The sequence below is a fragment of the Mchenga conophoros genome, linkage group LG13 (genome assembly GCF_057382185.1).
Source record: "Mchenga conophoros isolate Kocher_MC1m ecotype Shallow Benthic linkage group LG13, M_conophoros_male_GT1.1, whole genome shotgun sequence".
NCBI lineage: Eukaryota > Metazoa > Chordata > Actinopteri > Cichliformes > Cichlidae > Mchenga > Mchenga conophoros.
In genome coordinates, this window is record NC_140538.1 from 19,630,149 (window position 1) to 19,654,090 (window position 23,942).

General features: G+C 39.2%; 1 protein-coding gene across 3 annotated transcripts in view; it reads right to left on the reverse strand.

The window, feature by feature from the left end:
• The window catches only part of dst (dystonin), a 103,396-nt gene that overhangs the window by 77,058 nt on the left and 2,396 nt on the right, over window positions 1-23,942 (reverse strand). For all 3 annotated transcript variants that reach the window (XM_085297073.1, XM_085297074.1, XM_085297072.1), the window contains exons 4-6: window positions 20,146-20,359; window positions 3,653-3,714; window positions 1,408-1,497 (exon numbers count right to left, since the gene is read on the reverse strand). In XM_085297073.1, the coding sequence (XP_085153199.1) occupies window positions 1,408-1,497; window positions 3,653-3,714; window positions 20,146-20,359 (366 nt within the window). The remainder of the gene's footprint in view (window positions 1-1,407; window positions 1,498-3,652; window positions 3,715-20,145; window positions 20,360-23,942) is intronic.

Sequence of the window (23,942 nt, forward strand, 5' to 3'; positions counted from 1 at the left end):
AGCAACATATTAACACTGACATGTACTACAGTATGCACAAAAAATATCTGAACGTACTTTGGGTAAATAAAGGATTAACAGGTTAACAGATGAATGAAATACTTCAATACTGAAAACATGCAGTACTTCAGGAGCAAAGCATTGCAGCTACATAGTTTTTACTTTCAGTTTTGTTTGAGTATACATTTTCACAGTACGACTACTCGATACTGCAGATTAACATATTTTTAAATGCTGGTCAGAAACAGAAATTTAAAAAAAAAATGTGACTGGTGATGTTGGGAAAAAAAATCTATCTCAGTTTCACTTCCTGGTCATTCCAGGTTTTGCATGACAGAAAGTGGCTTCAGCAAAGTGTTGCTAAAGAAATCCCAATGCTTTGACTTTAACTGTTTATATTTTTTCAATGCAATTCTGCCCACTTAAAAAGATTTTACATCGTATATATAAAGTCAAATAAAAAATATTTAATTTAATGCATATTGTCAAATTAAATTGACGTGTTTAGCATACATCAGTTTAAACCAAGTGTATCCTCTTTAATAATTAATTGTTTTCATAAATGAACCTTGAATTTTATTTATTTCACATGCATTTTACTCTAAATTATTGCTTCGTGCTCATGAGGGTAGAGACTGTTTTTTAGTTGTTTTGAGTGAAGCATTGAAAGTAAAGTGATTATTCCTCTGAGCTGTGATGCAACATTTTATATCACTTGTTTTAAAAGCAGCCTCAGGAGTTAGAGGGCGAAAAAGCTTGTTAGCAAGTTTGTTAAGTGCCCCAATTAATGTGTCAGAAACCACAGTGGGCAACCACAGAGCTGATTTAGAGTTTACATTTCTGAATGACAGACTACTTAAATGTTATATCAAATCCCACATGAGCTTGGCACAACTTGAGAAGTAATACTGCTACTACTATCACAAATAAACAAGTAACAAAATGTGAATGTAAAAAACAAAAGACATACTCTACTGCTCACATTCATCTTAGACTGAGTAGAACAGCTCAAAAAATTAAAAGAATGACCACATGAGGAAGTTGCATTGATGTCACAGAGAAGACAGAGAGGAAAATTCATTAAAAGTGGGATTTTGATGAGTGGGTTTTGGTGGATACAAAAAGTGATTGGATGGTTTTCTCCCAAGAATCCCTCCCTCCCACAATAAGCCATGTGAGTAAGAAGAGGGAAGGGCCAGTGCATCAGTTATGAGATGGTATGACATAGTGCCCCATGGGAAAAAGAACAGTTCTCGCACTCTGTTTATTAAAGTCAAATGAGAATCTGAATGGGTTTGTAAGACTGGTCTCATAGGAAACTCCTCAGGCTAAGAATTCAACTGGATCCACAAGTACCAAAACACTGTCAGTGTTTATGACTAGAGTAACAGAAAAACATGAACTCACCAGTGTATCTCCAGACAAAACCTCCAACAGCGAGATCAGGTTATGTCCATCTCGTAAGTCTTCATAAAGATCATTTATATGCTTTCGTACCTACACAAACAGGGAAGAAACGACACTGTAAACTAACTGCATGCATCATATTAATACCAGACTCTTTTTTTTTTAATGTAGTTTTAAAAACATTTTAAGAACAGATCTCACAAACAATGAAGGTCTATCACATTCATAAAGTTGGCATGGCAGTCATTGTTTTTGTTGATGCTTCCATGTGTCAATCACTTAAATTGGTTTCATTTAAGGTCTAATTTTGGGAAAACTTGTTTTAGATCACATTCTTAAAACACGCTGAATCTGTTGAGTTGTAGCAGGATATCACTGTGACACCTCATCTTAACACCTGCGAAAGGCACTTTGCAAATCCAGTTTGATGCTTCCTCCTTACAGCAGGCCAATTTCTCCTTCCTGCCCTAAATACCGCGCCTCTGAAATCACCCTGCTGCCCGATGACCTGCTTTCACACAGGGCTTCCAGCACTGTTATCGCAGATAGTGGCCACAGCTGTAGAGCCAAAATAGTCCTGTACCCTTATGTTACTGGATCAGCAAAGCAGGTCCCCGACTATTATTCAGCACCTCTGAATTCTCCGGGACCACATCTGAGGCCTGCTCACACAGACATTACAATAACTTAAAGTGGCCCGAAATCTGTCGGTGGATCAGAGAATACAATGTAAATATTACAGTAAAACCATTAAGTCAAGTTGAAACAACTAGGGGTAAAACGTTTCTGATGGTATTACTATCTATAGATTTATTGATGTGTCATGTACAGACAGAAGACATTATTTCCTTATTTCTTCTGCCAAGATTGTGGTAAAGTTTACATGGTGTGTTGATGCAAGCTGTAGCAAGCATTTCCTCAAGGTAGGAACTAGTAGATTCTTCTCGTTCACCCTTTTTTTACTTTTGAAAATAATAAAACATTTCTGCTTAACCTCACATGTAACCAACCATCCATAAGTCATAACCAGTCACTGATAACAGGAGGCCCATAGAGGACTGATTTTAAGAAATCAGTTCTTTATTCCAAGTTTATCCTCGTATTTGCTGATAATTGCATGAAAAGCACAAAATACGCTTATTTCATATACAGATTAACCAGACACTTTAATAGGTATACCTGTTCAAGTGATGGTTAACTCAAATATCTAGCCAATCACATGGCAGAAACTTAATGAATTTAGGCATATAGGTGCATTTCAGTGCAAGCCATCCTTCCAAGACCAGAAATATCACAATCTTAATAGCAATCAGATGCATGCATGTCTATATATATATATAATATAAAGTCAAAATGCTTTTTTATATTTTGCTTTGTTCATTGAATTTATTTTTGCAAGACACCACATTTGACTACGAATGGATTAAAAACGCTCCTCATTCGGGAAGCTAATGCAAAGAGTTGCAAACTGATTAAGTGGCTGCACAGAACAAAGCCGGACATTTATTTTTGCTTCAAAATGTTTGTCGTATTGGCATTTATTCAGTTTTAATACAGACAGATAAAGACGTCCTACTCACAGGAGCATAGGATTAGGAACTAATCAGAACTAATGAGCAGCTCACTTTTTTCTCTGCTTCATTATGTTTTCTTTTCTTTTTAGGGACTTTATTTAAACTGAAGCAAATGAAAAAAATGTAACTGAACTACATATTTATAACTCGCATTACATACTGGACATAATTGAGACTTTGGTGATTAATGTACCACTTATGCAAGAACCTCATAAAGACAACACTGTAAATTGCGCCCAGATTCTTTTATTACAAAGACATATTAGACGAGACGTGCCGGTGCTTGTCTGTCTGTCTGCTAAAGTGTTTCATTAAATCCACACAGATTAAAACGCCACAGTAAGCATTTCAAATTCCTGAGTCAACAAAAGGCAATCATTTGCTGCAACAGTGCAGCAGAGCATGTCCTTCTAAATGACTTTTAATAAGCTTTAATAACATCTGAGGAGGAATGTTAACGTGTTAAGACCTAACAGGGAAAGTCATATTACTTAGCCAATAAATAATGAAGAACATGAAAATGGTTTTTCAAGCTGCTGTGGAGAAAAAATGTTGGAACACTAGCAAGCATTCAGACTGAATCTATAAACGCCATGGACACAGAAATTGGGATATTAAAAAATAATTTAGAAGTTCAAAAGAAGCACTCATAAATCAGCAATGATTCTTACCTTCACCAGATGCTGGTTTATCCATTTTGTAAATGTCTTCTTTTGCACTCTGTCTCTTTCATCTGCAGAGAAAAAAAACACTTTCTTTAGATTCGGTGTTTTGGCAACATACACCCCTTTTTGTAAATGCCACCACTAAAGAAGCTTAATCCTGCTATGCATACCTATTCTACATAACCTTTTGGGATGCTTTGTGTTTAAAGTAGCAACAGGACATTATGCAAAGTGTGAAATAAAATCTTCCCCAATGTATGTATGAAGGTAAAGGTGGTTGTTTTTCCCCACAGACGGGCATCTAAAATGTGCTGTAAGTGTTTCAAATAAAATAATATATTTCCTGTGCCAGTAAGTCACTCTGTAATATTAGTTTGTGGATTTACAGCTTTGATGAAAATCATGTTGAAAAGTAAGTAGAGAAAATATGCCCCAGTGTCTCTAAAGAGACAGAAATAACTGTATGACAGTGTTTTTTTGTTTTGCGTCACCATAGCAGCCAGACTTCTTGCAGAAAATGGCATATAGGTGGAACCAGGAAACAAATGGATGCAATTAAAGGAGAAAAAAACAAGAAAACTAAAAAATGAAATCAAGTTAAGTTTTAAAATATGTTTCTCAGTAACATAATAACGACTGAGAAAAACTACACTCTTTTCTAAACAGTGACTTGTTTAATATTTTTCATCATATTTTTCTTTGAGTTGGACGTCCATTCACTGGCAGAGGCAAACCAGAATCAACCCTGTCACCACAGCTATGACTCATTTCCCCTGATTCCACATCTTCCAGCTTCCAGCAACTTATCCTCATTGAACAGAAAAAAACTCACATGCTCAATCAATAACATGACTACACCATCTGTCGGCCAGATCACATTCATTCCAGCAACACTGTGGAAGCCTGAAGCTCTTACTGCAGACGAACAACACAGATAACCTCCTGTCTTTACTAATCTTCAGCGTGGAAGATTAGGCTTGCAAAATAAGTTTTGCGTAAGGACATTTTACCTGCAGTTAGTAAGAAGCAAGTACAGGCATGACTAATCTTTTTAAGGAAATGACAAAAACCAGTAAGACGAACACTAACCCATGCAGCACATTAGCGCTACCAAGCGCTCCCTACGTTCCCTCTCTGTCATTAGGCGGTACTTCATTGTCTGCACCCCTTCCTGAGGGCTGTCGAGAGGATCGCGATCCAGGTACACAGATGCCATGCGGATAAGTGACTGAAGAAGAGGCAGCAGCAACAGTCTCCCTCTTCTCGCCTGCTTGCCAACCACCCTCTAGGGCTCTAGCTGTGACTCCCTCTCTCGTCAAACTTCCAGAACGAGTCCTGTCAGGTTTTCCATGGCGGCTTGCTAATTTTGGTTTCCATGTGGTTCACTGTTTATCTTGCAGCAGCGCTCAAAAATCATATAAGAAAGTCAGTGTGCTTCATGGAAAAAAGGAAAACGGAGAAATTGCTCCTTGTTAGCTGACTATTAACAAAGAACTAGTTTCTTTAAACCATGTATCACACTTTCTCATGACATCATGTTTCACTTAACTATTTCACATATCAGATGCATCTTGTGCAATATAAACATTATCAACTGTGAGCCCCAATTTTCAAGAGTGCAAAAATAATCATCTTTCTATTGTTCAACTGCCGCCAAGACTTAAAATGTTTACTCCAGGAAAAACAACTGAGAACACTTTAAGTCAAAGAACGGCCAAAACCTCCTATTACGCAACATGAATAATAACAGTTTTTAGTTGAAGTCCTTCATCTGTTTTCTTATCATACTGAACATCACAGTTATATAAGACAAAAAATGAAAGTGCTCTTGTAGTGACAAATGATGCTTCAGAAACTTGCATACTTACATCCAACACACTGTATTGCAATGCATGGCTATATACATAACTATAATATTTGTTTGTAATATTGTAATCCTGCATTTTGAAAGCATTAGTTTCTAACAAGAACTGAGCCACTCTGTATCTACCTAAGTTTATAAAGGACAGCATATTCTCTGTGGAGTCACAGAGTCTGAAAGATGCCCACACAGTATATAAGCTCCCTTTTCAATGATATAGCAGCTTTGCATGTGAAGGGAAAGAGTCCTTCAGGTTTATAATGAAGCTCGAAACATGCATTTACAGAACAGGGCGCCTTCAGAGCTCTGTGACTGTATTCTCTGCAGATTTGTACATTTAGCTCATCTAAAAATAGTGCATGATTAAAAGCAGCTGAGAATTCAAAAGTGGGTTGGACTGACAACTATTACTTTTTTGATAATCTGCACAAAGCTCAAAGACTGAATTAAAAAAAAAGATACAGTGCAACAAAACTAATCAGGAGAAGCAAACTGAAAGGAAAAGCGAGAGTGATGCAGTGAAACCCCTTCCCAGCAGCACTGCTGTGTCATTGCTGATGTGAATGTCCCCGTGACTCCGTCGTGCAGCTGAATCACACAGAAATAAAGCAGTGCACTCTGCAGCAGGACACCAATTTGGTGCGTAATGCCCATGTCTAAGCTCTCTGCTGCATAATGCATAAACCTCTCCTGAAAAGCTCATTAATATAGATTGACTGGGCAAGTTTTCCAGGAAACTCTCCAGCTCAGAGCAGAGGTCAGGAGCTGAAAGAAGTGTCATCAACCAGCTTTCAATCACAGTCAGTAACAGATAACCTTAGAGCACATGATTTCACATACTTCACAGATTACTGATAGCGCACAGTCAATACACTCATATCAATAAATGTCACAGCATGGCAATCAGGTTGACATTATTGCTGCCATTCATGTTTAAATACAGTATAAATAGATAATGAACAGTTTAGCATATTATTATGTGCTACAAAGCAAGTCATTTCTGTAAATAAGCTTCCTAAATATTATTAAAGTGAGTTTAGTGGTATGGTGCCCTCTTGAGGACTTAACAAGAATAAAAGTGCTCTATAAGAGCAGCCTGAAAAGTATGCCTTATAATTCTAGTGATATATTATTTGTCTATGAAATCAGTGAAGATCAGATATTAAACAGCAAGTACTCAATCTCTGCCCCTCTAAACTAAAGTCAGACCTAATGTGTTTATACAAACGTCTCGTCATGATATAAAACGTTATCAGCCTTATCGCACACTTACTTATTACAGTTAATAAATTCTATGATTGCACTGCTTGGACTTTTGTTTCATCTTATATGCGGTGCCACATTTAAGGTTCCAGTGACACAGGCGTAGAGACAGGCCAATGACACCCCTGACAACCACAGGTCGTTTGAGAAGATTGGTTGCTGAGTGCTTGCACACGGTCAAAGTGACCCCTGCTAGCGATTGCTAGCACACACTGTGACTTTGTGACCCACTGACAGCCAGCAGCTGCTCACCAACCGGTCCAGCAATACACATTTTTCCCAGAAGGTTGCTGGCCATGCTCTTGGCCTGTGTGGCTGAGGCCTTATTGTGCTAAAACAATGCTGTGCAAACGTGCATTTGAGCCATCTACTTTCTTCCACTTATCCAGTTCAGGTTTGTGGGAGCCTGTTCCAGCTGTCACAGGGTGATCGGGAGGGTGCACCCTGGACACATCGCCCATCTGTCACAAGTCAACATGTAGATACTGATACAGCATTTCAGTTATGACTAAAACATGTGTTATTTATTACTGAAATACTGAATTAGTATATCATTTGAGTATGTAGATGAAATCTCTTTAATATACTGGCTCAACCCCATTCGGTTACATCAGTGACACACAACATCCATGCAGTTCATTTTAGCAGTTATCTGAATGATGCCAAAAACTATGATACTGTCAATAAATAAGTAAGAAAGTGAGGAAAACATCATATGAACTAATTAATAACTCAATACTTGAGGTAGTAAATGTATGATGTTCGGAAACCTTTGCAAAGTAATTAAACTTACAGCGTGTGATTGCTTGTACGTGTCTGTTTAAATGTTCTCACTTTGGTAGATGATTCACCTCCACCAAAAGTCTGGGAACCGGATAACTGGATTGTGACCTCTGACTTTAAACGGTTGATGTTTGAAGAATCACAAGTTGTAGAAAGCCCGACCCGACAAACCACCATCCTAACGTCTACAACCTCAGGCGATGTCTACAGAATGCATTTATCAAAACCTTCTTCCGATGAGCAAATTTACACCGAGGCAGGAAGTCAAACTGGTAGTAATTAAGGTGTTGTTTACTGCACAGTCTTACATCGCAGTGTGTGAACATATTCAAGTGAATAGTTTCTTTTAACAATGACAGCAAACAGCAGTGCTGTGAATCATTAGCCACAGCAGCCAGTCTTGTATAAAACTAGATGATGAGCATAACACTGTTGTGAGGCCTGTGTGCACTCGGTCTGCAGTCCATGCCGAGTGCAAGCCAAGAGTCCACCCACAGCATTCGAACGGTCAGCCTGAGACACTTATTTGTAGACCTCAGCAAAGCACATGTGCATGGCTATAAATAGCTACAACCCTAAACCATGCTGCCCCTGCAACTGCAGGCTACATAATCTGTGCCACTCAGGTGACATCCTTCATTTTCTGCCACGCAAAGATGAGTGAAGCGAAATCGTCCTTGTAATAGAAGTGAATGTATTTATTTGAACAGAGATTAAAGTTGCATAAGTTTGTATCCTTTGATTTTGGAATCTGATTGATGTAGCGCAAAACAAAACGGATCAAATCCTATGATATGTTCTCCAGCATCGAATTTGCATATTCAAAACTACATATTCAACACATGAAACTGATTTTGTACCCAAATAAACAATTCAGATTCTAATTTGCTTTCAACTGACTTTCAGAAAATGAAAAATCAACCCAGCAGTAGTACAGCCTACCCTTTGACTGGCTGTTCAATTTGTAATTTCATCATTCTGTTTAAACAGAAGCAGAAACACAAACAGATGAATTTCAGTTTTCCTGAGAACATCTGGCAGAGAAGGACAGGGACACCCTTTGGTATTTTGTTATGTCACAATGCCTAAAATATCCTCACATTCTGAGAGGAGCAAAGAAAGCTCTACCAATCACAGTCCACCCTATGTAATCCCTTTGCTCTCTTATGTGAAGGAAATAAAAACAAGCATAAAGCCTAAACTCAAGAGCACTCAACCTTCAACCCACTGACGAGGACGCACTGAACGTTCTTGCTCAACGGCCTCCTTTCACAGCTCTTATGCTGCAGCCACTTCAGTAAGCAAAGGCCTGTGTGCTTTATTTAGAGTACAAGGTAACCCATTGCACCTTTATTTAATAGTGACTCTGGTCATTTAAAAAAAACCCTCAAATAATTCAAATAATAAGCCCCTCCTCCACACAGTGGTGATCCTGCTCATACACTAACATACATTAAAAAAATTAAAAAAAATAAACCTTTCACTAAATGCTCCATCAGGACAAAACCTGTTCAGTCTTTGCGTGTTCCTTTTGAAAATGTTGAAATAAATCTATTTATTATATCACTCTACATCATAATTATGGTGTTTATTATTTAAACGCTTATTATGTTTCGAAGCAAGAGTGCACACTCGTGGCCTACAGCTGTGGCTTTGTGAGGCTGCACATTAGAAGAGTGGCGCTTTGAGCAAAACACCAACATGCTGGTGACCCCTGGTTTTTGTCAATCGAAGGTCGGCAACCTTTGCTATCGAAAGAGACATTTTTGAGCTATTTTTCTACCCCCCAAAAAATCTATATGGAGATGCAAAACGTGGCTACTTATGATTATTTGATACTTTAACTGCATTTTCAGTTTCTTATTTTGGATGTTTTGCTAATTATTTTAATTCTTTTTTCTTACCAAAAAATAGATCAAGTAGAGGAAAAACAGTCTAAACTACTACTTCAACTGCCTTTTCTTCTACTAACATTATGCTTCTGAAGCGCACATGTACATAAAGACAATGGCGAGTCAGAATGTTTACCAAATACATACCATATTTGCTATCTTAGCATATTGCCCTAAATAGCATAATCGCATTTCCTAATTAGTGATAAACACAGTCTACGGCTAAGCTGGTATAGCTTTAGGGCTGCCACAAACGATTATTTTGATAGTCTACTAGTCACCGATTATTTATGCAATTAGTCGACTAATCAGATCATCATCCACTGGACATAAAACTACAGCTTATTGCACCAGCAGCATCTGCTCTTATATAACTATCATTAGCTTACAGCTTTAAGCTTTTAAGGTGCTAACTAAAAATAAAGACAAGATGATAGTTTATTCAATTTTAATGAAATTTGCAGATTGTTTCGGTAAAGTTTAATAAACTCCTTGCTATCTAAAATATAACAGGACACCAGAGTAAATTCTCCAGCATCTCACACTTCTGATAATCAGCTGTCTGCTTGACGTTTATTCAGCTGTGTAAAAACTATAACTTTAATCTCAGCCAAACCGATTTACTCAGGAACAAATAAAATACTAAAAAAAAAAGCCAAACAATAACATTTTTAATTTATCTAAGTGACTCATATATATTTAACCTGAGTCGCGAAAGACGGCGTGGGTTTGAAAACAATTTGCCGGGAGTCCGGTGTTCTCACGGCGCTAGTGACCTAGCCCCCGGCTAGCTATCGAGCTAGTGGGTAACAGATGTCTCCGAAAACGTAGGAGCGCTTTTGAAAATATGTGGTGTCCTGATAAACTGAGCAGATATTTGAGGTTTACACAGCTACATTCTCGCCTGAAAATATGTTAAACGTTTATTTTGTGACCCAGAAAGAATAATAAGAGTAATATTAAAACTAACTAGCTACCGCCATTGTTGGAAACTAAGCTGGGCCGCGCTATGAATTCTGGGACACAGCTGCTTCTTCTTCTTCGGGGTTTAACGGCAGCTGGCATCCTTGTACATGCTGTGCTGCCATCTCCTGTTTCAGTCCGTTATTACACTCTTAAATCCTGCTATTATTCCTGCGTCTTTTGCGATCTTACAAAGCTTCAAACGACACGTCGACTATTAAATCAGTCGTCGACGATTTTGATAGTCGACGTAATCGTGACTAGTCGACAAATCGTGGCAGCCCTATATAGCTTTGAGGGCCATAACTCATAATCCAAACTAAAATGAAATGTTAAGTCAATCAAATCAGAAAAAAAAATAGTGATAGGACCGAGAGACTGTCAGCCCTTAAACATCAAATCTCTTGCAACTTACAGCAACCTAATATTACTGATTCTATTATTCAACAGCATATGCCTGTCAAACTATAAATTGGAGGTTTATATAAGCTGAATCACAACAGAGGACGACTGGTGGCTCAGTTCAATATGATCAGCTGCAATCAGTGTGTGTTTTAATAGGCACGCTGACATCATTGTTCCTGGTGTAAACAAAGACAGAAAAACATCATAGAGGGGGAGATACCGGAAGGTGCATTTTTCCCATTCTTTGTAAGTGAAATATTGTAGCCAGTAGGGTAGGGCAAAGACAGAGGTATGTGACTGGAACAGGTTGCCAAGCCTTCAGAGCAGCCTGTTCAGTCAGTCTTTGCTTTTTTGGAGACTAAAGTAAAGAAGAAACCATAATATTAATTTGTTTATGACTCCTTTCCTACAACTGCTGCTGAGAAAGTGCAGGCTCTACATTAAAAACGGGACAGCATGAACCAATGCTGCATATCCTTAAATTAAAAGAGCCATCGCTTTCTGAAAACGTGCAGTAGCTGCAATTTTAGCTGGATACACAGACAGAAAATAATAATTAATGACTATTCTCACCATTTCTGGTGTAATAATGATGCGCCCTGCTACACCCATGGGTGAACTGACCCTTGATGAAATACAAATGGAGCATAAAGATGAAGCTGGCAGCTTACCCACAGACATGAGCTGTAACTACTCAGGTACTCAGCAAAGTCCAGCAGAGGAAACAGAGAGCCATTAATGATAGCTAATGGCACATAAATACAGACTTACGGCACTTGCTTGAAAACACACACTCACACACGCTCAAACACACACAGCTGCAAACAATCCAATAGCTTCCATTTCTTCAGCAGCTGCACCTGCCTTATTGGACCATGACACCAATGAATATTTGGCTCAAATGTGGCCCATATCTGTAGATTTCTGTGCGCCATATTTGGCCTTGACTAAGACCATTGACTCAAGGTGAATCAGCCACAGGTTCACTCTATATGTAGCCCACAAAACACTTGTCATAACACACATCAAGCCCATCTCATAACTTTGTTGGCCAGGTTTGCCCGACACAACGTTTGCCAACGTCCTAATTGAGACGTCACTCAGATTGCACTCAAATTTTGCTGCTCTCCACTGTTGTAAAACAATGACCACTCAACATCAACAACTGATTCTTTTTCTTTTTTGAAATTAAAGAAACACCGATTCACAATTCACACTGTTTTACAGACCATAAGAATAAAACAAAATTAAACAAAGCCACATTTTTCCATCATTCTGAATTATTTTGTCCTAGTTTCCCTCCCAGTTTCTCTCCAGGTACTCGGGCTTCCTCTCAGAGTCCAAAGTCATGTAGTTACTGGGGTTAGGTTAACTGGTGATTCTAAACTGTTGATAGGTGTCAATGTGAGTGCAAATAGTTGTCTGCTTCTCTGTGTTAACCCTTTGACAGACTGGCAACCTGTCCTGGGTATACCCTGCCCTTCACCATATGGTATCTGGGATAGTTTTAACCCCTCCTTCAACCCTAAATTGGATAAGCAGAAGAGAATGGGTGGATGGATGGATGGATGGATGGATGCATAGTTCAACTGTATAAGATACACAAAGCTAATAATTATCTAGATTTGTTCTTACAATATTAAAAGAGACAGAATATTCAATGGTATCTATAAGGTGGTTCAGTGGTCCTTACTAAATAACTCTGCCTTTTTTTTCCCACAGATACTTCCTCATAAGGAATAATAAGATATGATTAGCACCATTCCACTTTCAGTCAAAACAATGATTCCCTTCACGCTGTACAAAAGCAGGTATCCCCGTGCACTCATTCAGGTTTTTCCACTAATTTGCCATTATTGCGAAGCTTATATGCTACATTAATTTCTTACAAGTGAGCATAGCAATAGCTAAATCTAATATGAATTCATAATGTTTTCATTTTCACCAGTTACACAAGGTATAAGGATAATCACAAGAGTATTGAAATGGTTTTTAACCAGCAGGTTTCGTGATGTGAAGGCAAACCAAAAAGCAATGGAACAACTCATTTAATGGCTGTTCCACTTTAAAACATGGAGCAAGGAAACCTGCTTCCTCTTGCCACTGCGCCACTGTGGCACTGCTTCCCAGCAACGGCTGCATTTGGGAGAGAAGGGTGTTGCTGCTGGAGCGGGAGAGGAAAGGCTCCAGAGCATGAGTCAGGGGTGGGACACAGAGACTCACAAGATGATCTCATGTAAGCGGAGCTAAGCGGGCCTGTGGAATGAGGTTCAGTCATGCTGGTCTCATCACCATGACAGCATATAAATACAACAGAGAGCATGTATTGCACTCAGGCACAGATTTGTTTTAATGCAACGACACTGGACTGCAGTAAAGCCATATTACAGATAGATAGATAGATAGATAGATAGATAGATAGATAGATAGATAGATAGATAGATAGATAGATAGATAGATAGATAGATAGATATGACAAAAATAGTAAGTTGCAATTCTGTCGCTGAAGACAAGGGAATAGTAAAGAAGTGTTTTAAGAGTTGTTATGTTTTTTTGAAATGAGATTTATTGATTAGATCCGTGAAGGACCTCGCAGCAAGAACAACATCATGCTTTAGCACTTGCTGTAAACAAAATGTACTGGCCAATAGCAAGAAAATGATCAGGCATTTGATTACTGACTGTAGATAAGAAGCAGTATGATCTAGGAATGCATCTTGGCGAAACCTGCAAAACGAAACTGAGAGCACTCTGAGGGTATGGAGAGTGTGAGTGTGTGTATGTCGTCCATTTCTGTGTGCCTTCATGTTGGGTGTGTGTGAGTGCTTGTGTCTGTGTATGCTTGTTTGTCTGGTGTCAGGTCACATCTTAGACTCTCCCTCTCTCTTAGAACATCTCAGGCTCCCCCAGGTATGGGGCCTATTTTCCCAAGCTACATTCCTTGCCAGTGGCTGGTGTCCCCATGGACTGGTGCATTAGTACTTCTCGGGGTCTGGGGCTAGGTGCTCTGGTGTGTACTGGCTCACTCCCAAGGGCCACTTGGTGGGCCTTGGGAGTGAGCCTCTGCTAGGGGCTAGGGGCTGAGCCTCTGCTAGGGGCTGGGGTGCCCTTGGGTCTCTGGTCTCTGGGCCCAGAGCTCGGTCTGCTCCGGGATAGCTGGCTTCCAGTGCACCACTGAAGCCATCTGGTGCTTCTGCAACATGGATGCTGGGTCTCTCCTCTGCTCTTCTCTGAGTCGGGGCCGCGGTAGTACCTCCTACTGAAGCTCTCGTGCTCTGGGGGGCCTGAGGATGTCTGGAGCCCAGGTCTCCTTCATGTCTGCTTCAGGTCCTCAGCTACCCACTTACATGGAGAAACATTACGAACACAAGCGCACTCACACAAACAGGTGTACATAAAAGTGTTCACACAGGTGTTCACGCAGGTATTGACAAACACACTATCTTGGGCTGCTGCTGCCTCTAAAAAATCTTGTACTATTACTGTGTGTTTTCCAGTAACATTGTTTTTTATGCATATATTGGTTGTTGCTGTGGTTGCTCTGCTTTTTTTTCTCAACAGCTGTTGAAGCAGTGTTTTTCTTTCTTTATCCCTTTTCATGTCCTCTATTTTCCCTTCTTCTCCTTTTGTTAACTTTCTTCCCAACTTCTCTTTCCTTTTTTTCCCCTTTTCCGCTCCCCAGTCTCGTCCGTTATGGTTGTAATAATCCAAAATAATAAAAAACTAGTTAAGTTCTAATAAAATATGACTATCAAGTGGACAATTATAGTGAAAACCGTAAGGCTTCACTTGTGAAAGTACATCTGTTTGGCATTTTTTGGCCTTCGGACAACAATTCAAGACAACAATGCCGAACAGGACGCGGGAAAAAAAAGAAAAAGATGATAAAGCTGAAATCAGAAACTGATCCAGAAATCTAATGTAATTTTTCTGTCATGAGCAAATGAATCTGCAGCTATCAGATGCATAATATGGCAGGACAAACCTCATGTTCTTCCTTTAAATAAATTCCTATAAATAAATGAATTTCAGGAGTATCACCTTAATCACCATGGCACATGAACATGTGTCTGCAACTTGTATCTTGCTTCCATTAAAACAAAGTATCTTTTGTACGGTAGCAGACTGTCTCCATACAGCCAGCCTGCTTTGTGTGTGGGCCACTAGGCCATTTGAATGTGATGAGTGGGCTGTCGACATAGAGCAAAGGGGTTGGGCTGCACAGCCCAGGAGGGTGGACAAAGGCAGTGACTGTGCAAAACATGCAAAGCTCTCACTTGCCTCTGTGTGTGATAAAACAAGGCAATAAAAATATTAAAAGGGGTTAGCTTAAATCATACGAAGATATTTTTAAGTATCTGCAATAGTCCTGCAAGTCATAATGAAGAGCACAGAGACTCACAGAGAGAAATCTGACAGACACACTGGCAGACCACACCCTAATAAAAAACAGAACAGGCATCCTAAAGACTGGTTCAGTGCTTTGTATGAGTACTTGCAAATAACACACATTTTTAGTACCTAGCTGGTTACAGTACACATCTTCTTGAAAATTTATTACAAAATTGGAGGATTTTGTGTAATGTGCTTTATTAAAATCTGCAAACAAAAATGTATGTGTACTGTAAGGTTTACTGGTTAAATAAACATTTCCAGCAAGATTCTCCTTTATCAGCAGGCAAAACATGTGCATGTGGGGTTCTTATTTCAATTATTACATTGTTCCTCCAATGTAATAAAACCATCCAGGCCATCAAACTTCTTAAGAACAAAATGAACTGCAAGAAAAGCTGACTGAACCACCAAATGGTTAATCCATTAAATCTTTCCTGATTTCGAAGGATCATCAGCTGTTAAGAAACCCAGTGGCCCCTTCATCCTGACAGCCTACCAAGCAGGCTCTGCTAGAACAGTGTGATCCCATACAGCCACTCCCCAGTGCCATTAAGCACTGCATGTTTCTAAAAAACATGTCTTTAACTCATTCCTCGAGTTTACAGTCTTTTGTATGTGTACCCTGCATTGAATTTCAGTTCAACCCAAAGCAGTCGCTCTGTTTAACGTATTATTAGTGCAAGTACCTAATTAGTGCCACATTCCTACATCAGGTATAATAACAGCAACATACTTGCCCTCATTTGATGGCAATTGTGGCAATTCTAAGACCTATGAACTCACATTAGCTCAGAACCACAGTATGTTTGTAAATTGATTTAACTCTTCAATGGTAAAGTGTACAGAAGGTAATATAATATATTAAAGCCAAAAGTGTAAGGACAATAATCAGCATAATAAACGTATACGTTCCTTGTGTTTGCATTATAAGCATGAGTGATAAATACATAACTGATACCAAACAATTATAAAAGTTATTATTTACTGAACAAAGCATTCACACTCAGTAGTGACCCAGTGCAGCATTATCTACCCATCCATTTTTTTTAACTGCTTATCTTCTTAGAGGTTGCAGGAGCCTATCAGAGTTGTCATAGGGCAAGAGGCAGGGTACAGAGCACCAGTCCATCGCAGATAATACACACCAATCACCAATTATCTTAACAAGCATGTTTGGACAGTGGGAGGAAGGCAGAGCATCCACTGAAAACCTACAGAAACAAAGGGAGGACATGCAAACTCCACACAGAAAGCCCTAAGCTGACAAGGAGCATCAAAACTGCACCACTATTCTATTTTCACTAATAACATGTTTGACATAATTTATCTAATAGCTTTATTCAGTGAGCGCAGAGTATTCATGGTTAAGTCTTAAAGCTGAAGGCACAGTATAGAAGTGTATACTTAACATGCACACTTCATTATTTCTTTACTTGTCACAAATCTTGTCATCACTGCACTACTGAGAAATGTTATCGCACACCGAAATGTTTCCTGACATCACGGAGGCCTAGTGTGCCTGAATTTCAACAGGTAAAAATGAAAACAAAACAAACAAAAATCTGTCTCTTAGCCTGCTCACTGGCTTTTCTGTTTACTGGTCTGTGTTTGCTTAGTTACTGTTGATGAATTTGCTATGAAAAAGCGACTCTTTGATACTCTGGCCATCACATGGAGAGACGCTTCAGGCTGTGATCGTATCAACTGGAAATAAATAAAAAATAAAGCGATTTTTAGACAACGTCCAATGGAAAAATGTCTCAGCTCTGAAGAAAACAACATACTTAATGAACAAAAGGTTGCACAGGATTGATTTAAAGAGATTTATCAGCATTACCCATATGGAAAAGATATATATAAATCTTATAAAGTTTGTATCTGTCTTGTGTGAAACTTGTTCGAAAAGCATACAAGAGTGAAAACAGATATAAGATCCCTAGAAAAATTATATAAATGAAACTTCTATGTTTTGGATACTTACTAAAACAATATATGAAAGTGGCCACTTTCATGAGTAAATCATATAAGCCTTATATGATTCACTATATGAAGTAGGCCACATCTGATGCAAGTCTTTTATAAGTTTTTTCTATTTCTTTTCCATATGGATATCATCCGCTTATAAACACGACTTATTAAGGCAACTCAATCCAGTAATTTCATCAAACTTCTCCTGTTGTGTAAAACTGCAGATGCAAACAATCCAGAACTTTGTAAAGAATCACTTCAGCTCATAAGTAATGTGTTTCTGCTTTCTTTAACAGACTCTGGTAAATGAATACTGAAAATCTTTTTACTTTAACCGTCAAAGTTTGTTGTTTTTTTCTCCGATGAAGTGCAGAACGTAACCAAAATAGATTGGCTATAAGAAAACTCACAAACAAACCTTAAGTTTTAACCAGGGTCTGTCTGTCCAAACAATTCTGTGCAGAATAATATCAATAAGTCCAAAACAAGGACTCTAAACCTATTTCATTTTTCTTGACATAGTGATAAACTGGTTAAACAGTAACATATAAGCATTATTCTGCAATGACAATGCTTCAGACTGATGCAAAATAGTTTCTTAAAATGATGAGGAAAACAGAAAAGAAGCACCTTACCCTTCCTTGATAAGTTCATATTTCATGCAACTGTTGATGCAGAGTTAACGTTTTCCCTAAAATCAGTTTATAACATCTAAAGCGGATCACAGACTAGCTGTGATGGCAAAAGAACACTCAAAAATAAGTCTGCTTGTTGTCTTATTGCAGCTCTTCTGCCGGAAGACACCAGCCACAGATTCCTAATGATGCTACATCATATGATCCCATTAGAGTGCAGTCGGGGCGTTTAAGCCTTATACCACAGCTGACTGTGCCTGCTGGCTAAAATACTCAACAGCTGAGAGAACATACTCGCAACAACTATCTGGTACAACAGGGCATAGTAATAGTTACATGTTGTTCTGATGCTTCAGATTCAATGAACAGGAAATACAAGAGTTGAAAGCATGACTGTCTGTTTGAATTTTGCCCTACCGGATCTCCAGAGGCCTGCTACGAGAATGCATGATTATGAGATGTCAAGATCTAGCCGTCGCATATATGCTGAATGAAGTTAGCCCTTTATGTGTGATGGATTTGTTCTATTTAATGAGATAGACCCAAAAGGAGCAGCCAGAAAGCTACTGATGAGAGCTGACGCGTAGCCTGCTATGTCATTGTCCTGCCAGGTCTGAAGCACCAGACATTTGAATTTCATTCCTGTAAGCGAGATCATTTTAAACATACAATAATAATAATAATTTACATTTTGAAAATATGATTTGCTCATACTGAAGACTTGTTTTATCCACTTGGACCTTGACGCTTGCAATCAGAGTTTTTCCTAAACATATTTCAAGACTAATGTTTTTAATATAACAGCTAAATAAAATAATTAATAAGCCTCCTATTTAGTGAACAACTATGATGACAAAAACCCTTTGTTTGGACTATTCAAAATCAACCTAAATGTGATGTCATGCAGGAAATATTCCCACTTTTTCCACAGCAGTGATAAAGACACGAACACCAGCCAGTCACCAGAGAGAGAGAACGGGGGGAGCAGGCTGACATTTGTTGAACTGTCAAGCAGCAATCAGGCAATTTCTTCTTCGCCCTAAAGCTGACACATATCCATTCAACACTGACTCTCCTACCTTTGTATTTTTCCAATACATCCTCATAAGCTTGGAGGTATTCCTGTTCGTCCGAAAGCGCATAAGCCGGCGGTGCGTACTGAGCCATAACCCGGGCTTCCCAAACTGGACATTCACCAGCGACGGACAGGGACACAGCACGAGTGAGTGTGTGCGTGCGTGTGTATGTGTGTGGATTCAGAGTGTAATCGGCGGTGTTGTTGTACGAAAGGAAACGCCCTACAACCCTCCCTTGTCTGCGCTCCGACCAATAGGCGACACTTCCTCTCCGGACTTCACCAGATTGATAGGAATGACTGTCGTACAGGCTACACTGGAAAAAACAACCGAAGGTTCATTTTTTTAGCATGTCACTTAAATCAATACTGGCTTTAAGGATAAATTAAAGCCATTTCAAAATCTTATCGCGAGTGATTTTCATTAAACCGGAAGGACCTCATCTCAGTAGGATTTTAAAACTGGGCTGAATCATGCTAACTGCTCGTTTTTTTAGAGTGCGCAAAAATAAACGCCTATTCTTGTCAGCCTCTCCAAATAGAGACCGTGTAGCTATCGCGTGTCCGAGCGGTTTTGGCTGATTTGGCCCAAACAAAACGTTTGAAATCGTATATTTATCTTTGTCGCCGACATAAGCTCTACATTAAATCTACGGATACCCAGCTTTCATTGAACGCGTCACGCATGACAATCTGTATCTGAAACGCTATTTCTCGTATTTTACGGCGTTAATTAGAGTCAAAGTATCATTATAAAATGCTTACGTGCTATAAAACAAGTTTTCCGATCAACTTATCAAGTGTGAAGAAACTGCCAGCCCATGGCAGGGGGATAAAAAGCTTTAATTACCCACTTCGGCGCCAATAAACGTGTACTGTGACTGTGCATATCAGCAAATACATTTTAAAAAATTATTATTATTATTATAATGTTTTACTTTTTGGTTAATAACAAGGGACAAATGTTAAAACTACACTAGACAATCAAATTTTTGTTGGTTGGGTTTAAAGCATCAGTCTAAAAGCAGAAAACAGGTAGACCAAAATACCATCACATGTGCCACAGATCCACGTCACTACAGACAAGCTTGTCCCCAAATAAACCTGAGCTCACGAGAAAATAATAAACTTAAGGAGGTCTGTCATTTTTTTCCCTCTAAATACATCATATGTGGGGATTGTAACATATCCCAAGACGGTTTTTGTCCTTACTGCACATTGCTATCTAATAACTCCATATTAAGGAGACTCCCCCTCACCTGCGATCCTGAGCACAGCTCTCTCCGCCGGATCCAGCACGGATCCTCCCTGGATTTTCCTCTTGGACCGCTCATGTCTCGGCAGGTTCCAGGGTAAAGTGTCTCCGGGTGCGGGAGACGCCGATCCAGATTTAAGACTGTACTCATCCTCGTCCGAAAAATCCGCCGAGGAAGACATGGAGCAGTGTAGGGAAGGATTGCCCGAACTGGAGCTCTGTGAGACAAAAGAAAAATGGGGATAAGGGTGGAAAGAACAATGCTTGTCTTTAAATGTATGAGAAACACAGCTAAGCAATTAAAACGTTCACAACCCATCCCCTCCCCGCCTCACCATCGCGGGTCAAGGTGCATAAATATGGGCACGTTAGGTGTGAGGACGCACACTTGATCCACCAACTCCAAATGACCCGTAACAATAAGCGAACGAGGCAAATGAAAGCGATGCGAAATCAATAGTATCTGGCTCCCCCGCCAGGTCAATGACAACACTTACCACTGTATACATGGAGACCTGTCAGCTGGAAGAAAGGCAAAAAAAAAAAAAGAGAAAAGAATCCTTATGCGTGTTATTGGCTTTCAGACTTCATAGACATTTTTCATAAGGTGCCACGCCCTTTGAGTGATGCTCCGGCCACGCGTTCGTTCCTTGTCGGAGCATTAAAGATGTGAGGTGATGTCAGATCTCCAGAGGGCTGGAGGGATGATACGCTGTGTGTTGTCGAGGCAAAGCTGGACCGTGATGGGAGAGCAGAATGCATGTGTCTGCGCGTCATACCCGGTAGCCAACAACAGCAGCTCCAGGAGCAGCGACGGCGGTGTTAGAGCGCCATCCTTGTACAAATCTGATGTGTTGCTACAAATAGCGACCTTAAACGCGGGGTTAATATGAAGACGGGGGGTAATCCCACTGATTACCATGGCGAGGACTCCACAACAGACCCCCCTGGGTCACTGCTCTGACTTTGCACACAGTTACACAATTACGTGCGGATGGACACTGAAGTGTTAAACAGAGTAAACCACTGTGCTAGTCAGAGTCCAGCGGTTGCACAACACGACACACTTGGTTTAAATATTAAATCAGAAATATATATTTTAGAACAAAACCAAATTAACTGACATTTAGTTCCAGGATTGACCAATTAGTTCAGTTCTCACACATTCTCCTTTTGTAACACAAGTCACAACAAAAACGCTCAAAGGCAGGACTGGTAAATGGATTACCTTCTTTTGCAATTCCTTGCTGCACCCTAACACACCTGAGGTTGGGCAAGAGAACAAATACAGGCAAGCACAGCCCAGTGGATAGGGTGGGGCAAAGTTATAGCAACTTCAACCACTTAAGTGACAAAAGTGCAGTTTAATGACACTTGAAACAGATAATCTGTGCACAGGAAAGGAAGAGGTCTGCCTTCCTCTTAGTCCTGTGTTATTAAAAGGTAAACCTAGAGCTTCTGCACAGATTGTGAAAGTGGAGGATATTATTTCTTTGGAGTGACAGAAAGTGATTTGTGGCTTAAAATAGCCACTGCTTTCATGGCTGTCTGCAGAGCTGATAAAAGCAACATGCTGTTAATATTAGCAGCCTTTTTTTTTTAAAATTGTCGCATCACTTTTCATCAGGATGAGATCAGTCCTAAAAAGTGCAGCTTAGTGTTGCAGTTTTTATCAGCTCTCTTCATAATTCCTACTCATAAAATGCAAAACAACTGCACGATTCGAGGAAAGTTAGTACTAACTTACTACTGGAATAAAAGCATGTTCTCAGAAGTCCGTTTGCACTTAGTTTCATTTAAAGAAAATTACAGGCATAAGACTAGCTGAAATATTAGATCCACTCTCACATCACTTGGGGAAGTAGATGATTCTTTATTACTTTTTAAAACCTCATAATCTTTGCCCAAGAGCTGTTACTGGCGCTAAAAATAATATGAGCATGATCATCACGAAGGTTACTCTTTACCGGTGAAGACTTCTTTTGGTTACTGTAAAAGAAACCAAATTTTTCCACTCACGACCTGGTTTGAATCAACACTGGGCTGAAATTGCTTGTTTAAGCTGTATTCTGCTGCTGGTCAGTGTCATTTATATAGATTACATGTTTATCAAAAAAAAACATACACAAAGAATATTTGGTTTTATCACAACAAGCGAACCATGGTGGATTATTCATTTTAAACACACTGTTGTGAGCTAGGCATGTAAACACATTATAAATGATGTATTGTGGCCTGAATTAGGCCCGTGCTCACTGATCTTGTTGTTTTCATAATTGCATTCATCTCTTAATTGTTATTCTCATTGTAATTCAAGTAATTTGCAAACCTCCTTTTCTTGCTGTGTTGTTAAACTAACAAGATTGTGTCATGGCATCATTTATCTTTTTCTTAATCCTTGGTTAAACATTTCACCTGCATAACAAATGTATAAATAAAACGTCACATAAAATGTTAACTGGTGGCAGCAAAACATCTGGTTCAGAAGCCAAATGACTACATCTCATAGATAAGTCTTTCCTCATAGTTGGCTCCAGTCAAGTTGTTATTCATCTTGTCTGCTGACCAGTTAAATAGTAAAAAGCACAAAAGTGTTTCTGTTATCTACAGTATTGCAACACAACAAACAACTATTGGTGGAGTCTGCACCAGTGATGGGTGTGAGGAGATCAATATCATCCTTTGGACAGTTTGTCAGTCTAAATTTATACACTCATACTAAACAACACCAATGTAAAGCAGTAGGGGTATGCTGTATGCTGGTTAGTGTATTTAACATTCTCAATGCAGTCACATTTGAATCAGACACATTCAAAAACACCCACAGATGAGATGATTTTGTGAAATCAGAATTTCTGTCTCAGGAATTCAAATATATATTCCCAGATTGGAGGAGCAATACATAAAGAAAGGGCATCAAACCAAAGGACTTTAATGTGGTTGCACCTTTTGTTTCTGTAAGTCACCTTCTTTCAGGGGAGGTCCCCTCCTTCTTCTGCTTTGTGCTCCTGTAATCATACGTTATCCCCCCACCCACTCGGTCTTTGGGTCAAATGTTGTCCCTGTCTTTCCTTACTGTAAATTTTTACCAGCACAATCTGAAAGTGACAAAAGTATTGAAGGACAACAGGCCCAGTCGTGTTCTCAAGCAGTGCAGCTCACAGACAAGATAACACAAAGAAGGTGGAGATGTGGAAAAGGTGAAGATCTAAAACTGCGGTGAGTTAAAGGGCACAGGGAGCGTACCATATTATGCTTCCAAAGGCACGCACTAGCGTGCAGGCTAGGATGACTAATTCAAATTATTTAAGGAGTCATAAAATCTAATAAAACGGGTGATTCACTTGTGAACTTCAAGCTGCAGCAAAACCAGAGTTTATTACTATAATTATTGTTATAATTAAGTGAAATATGTTTGGATTGTTGAGTCCACTGAACCTTTTTAATGATGCAGCTCCTTTAAAACACCGCGGCATGGGGCATATCCATAGAATACTTTATTTCTGTTGAGTTCATGTACTTTTTAATTTCTGGGGAAAAATATTTAAAGCAAAGATTACAGGATCTGTTGGTAAATATCTTTTTTAAATTTTTAAATGTAAATGCTGCTGTTGATTATTTGCACTACTGTCCATGTACAGCTCAAAGGCTACTTTATTTTTTTTTATTTAATGTATATCTTGCACCACTGACACTATTCTACATAGTGGCAGTAGTTCCTTAGAGTGTCCTTTATCTTTTCTTAATTCTTCTTTATAGTAAGACTAGGGAGAGACAGTATTTCAATTCTTCACTATGTCC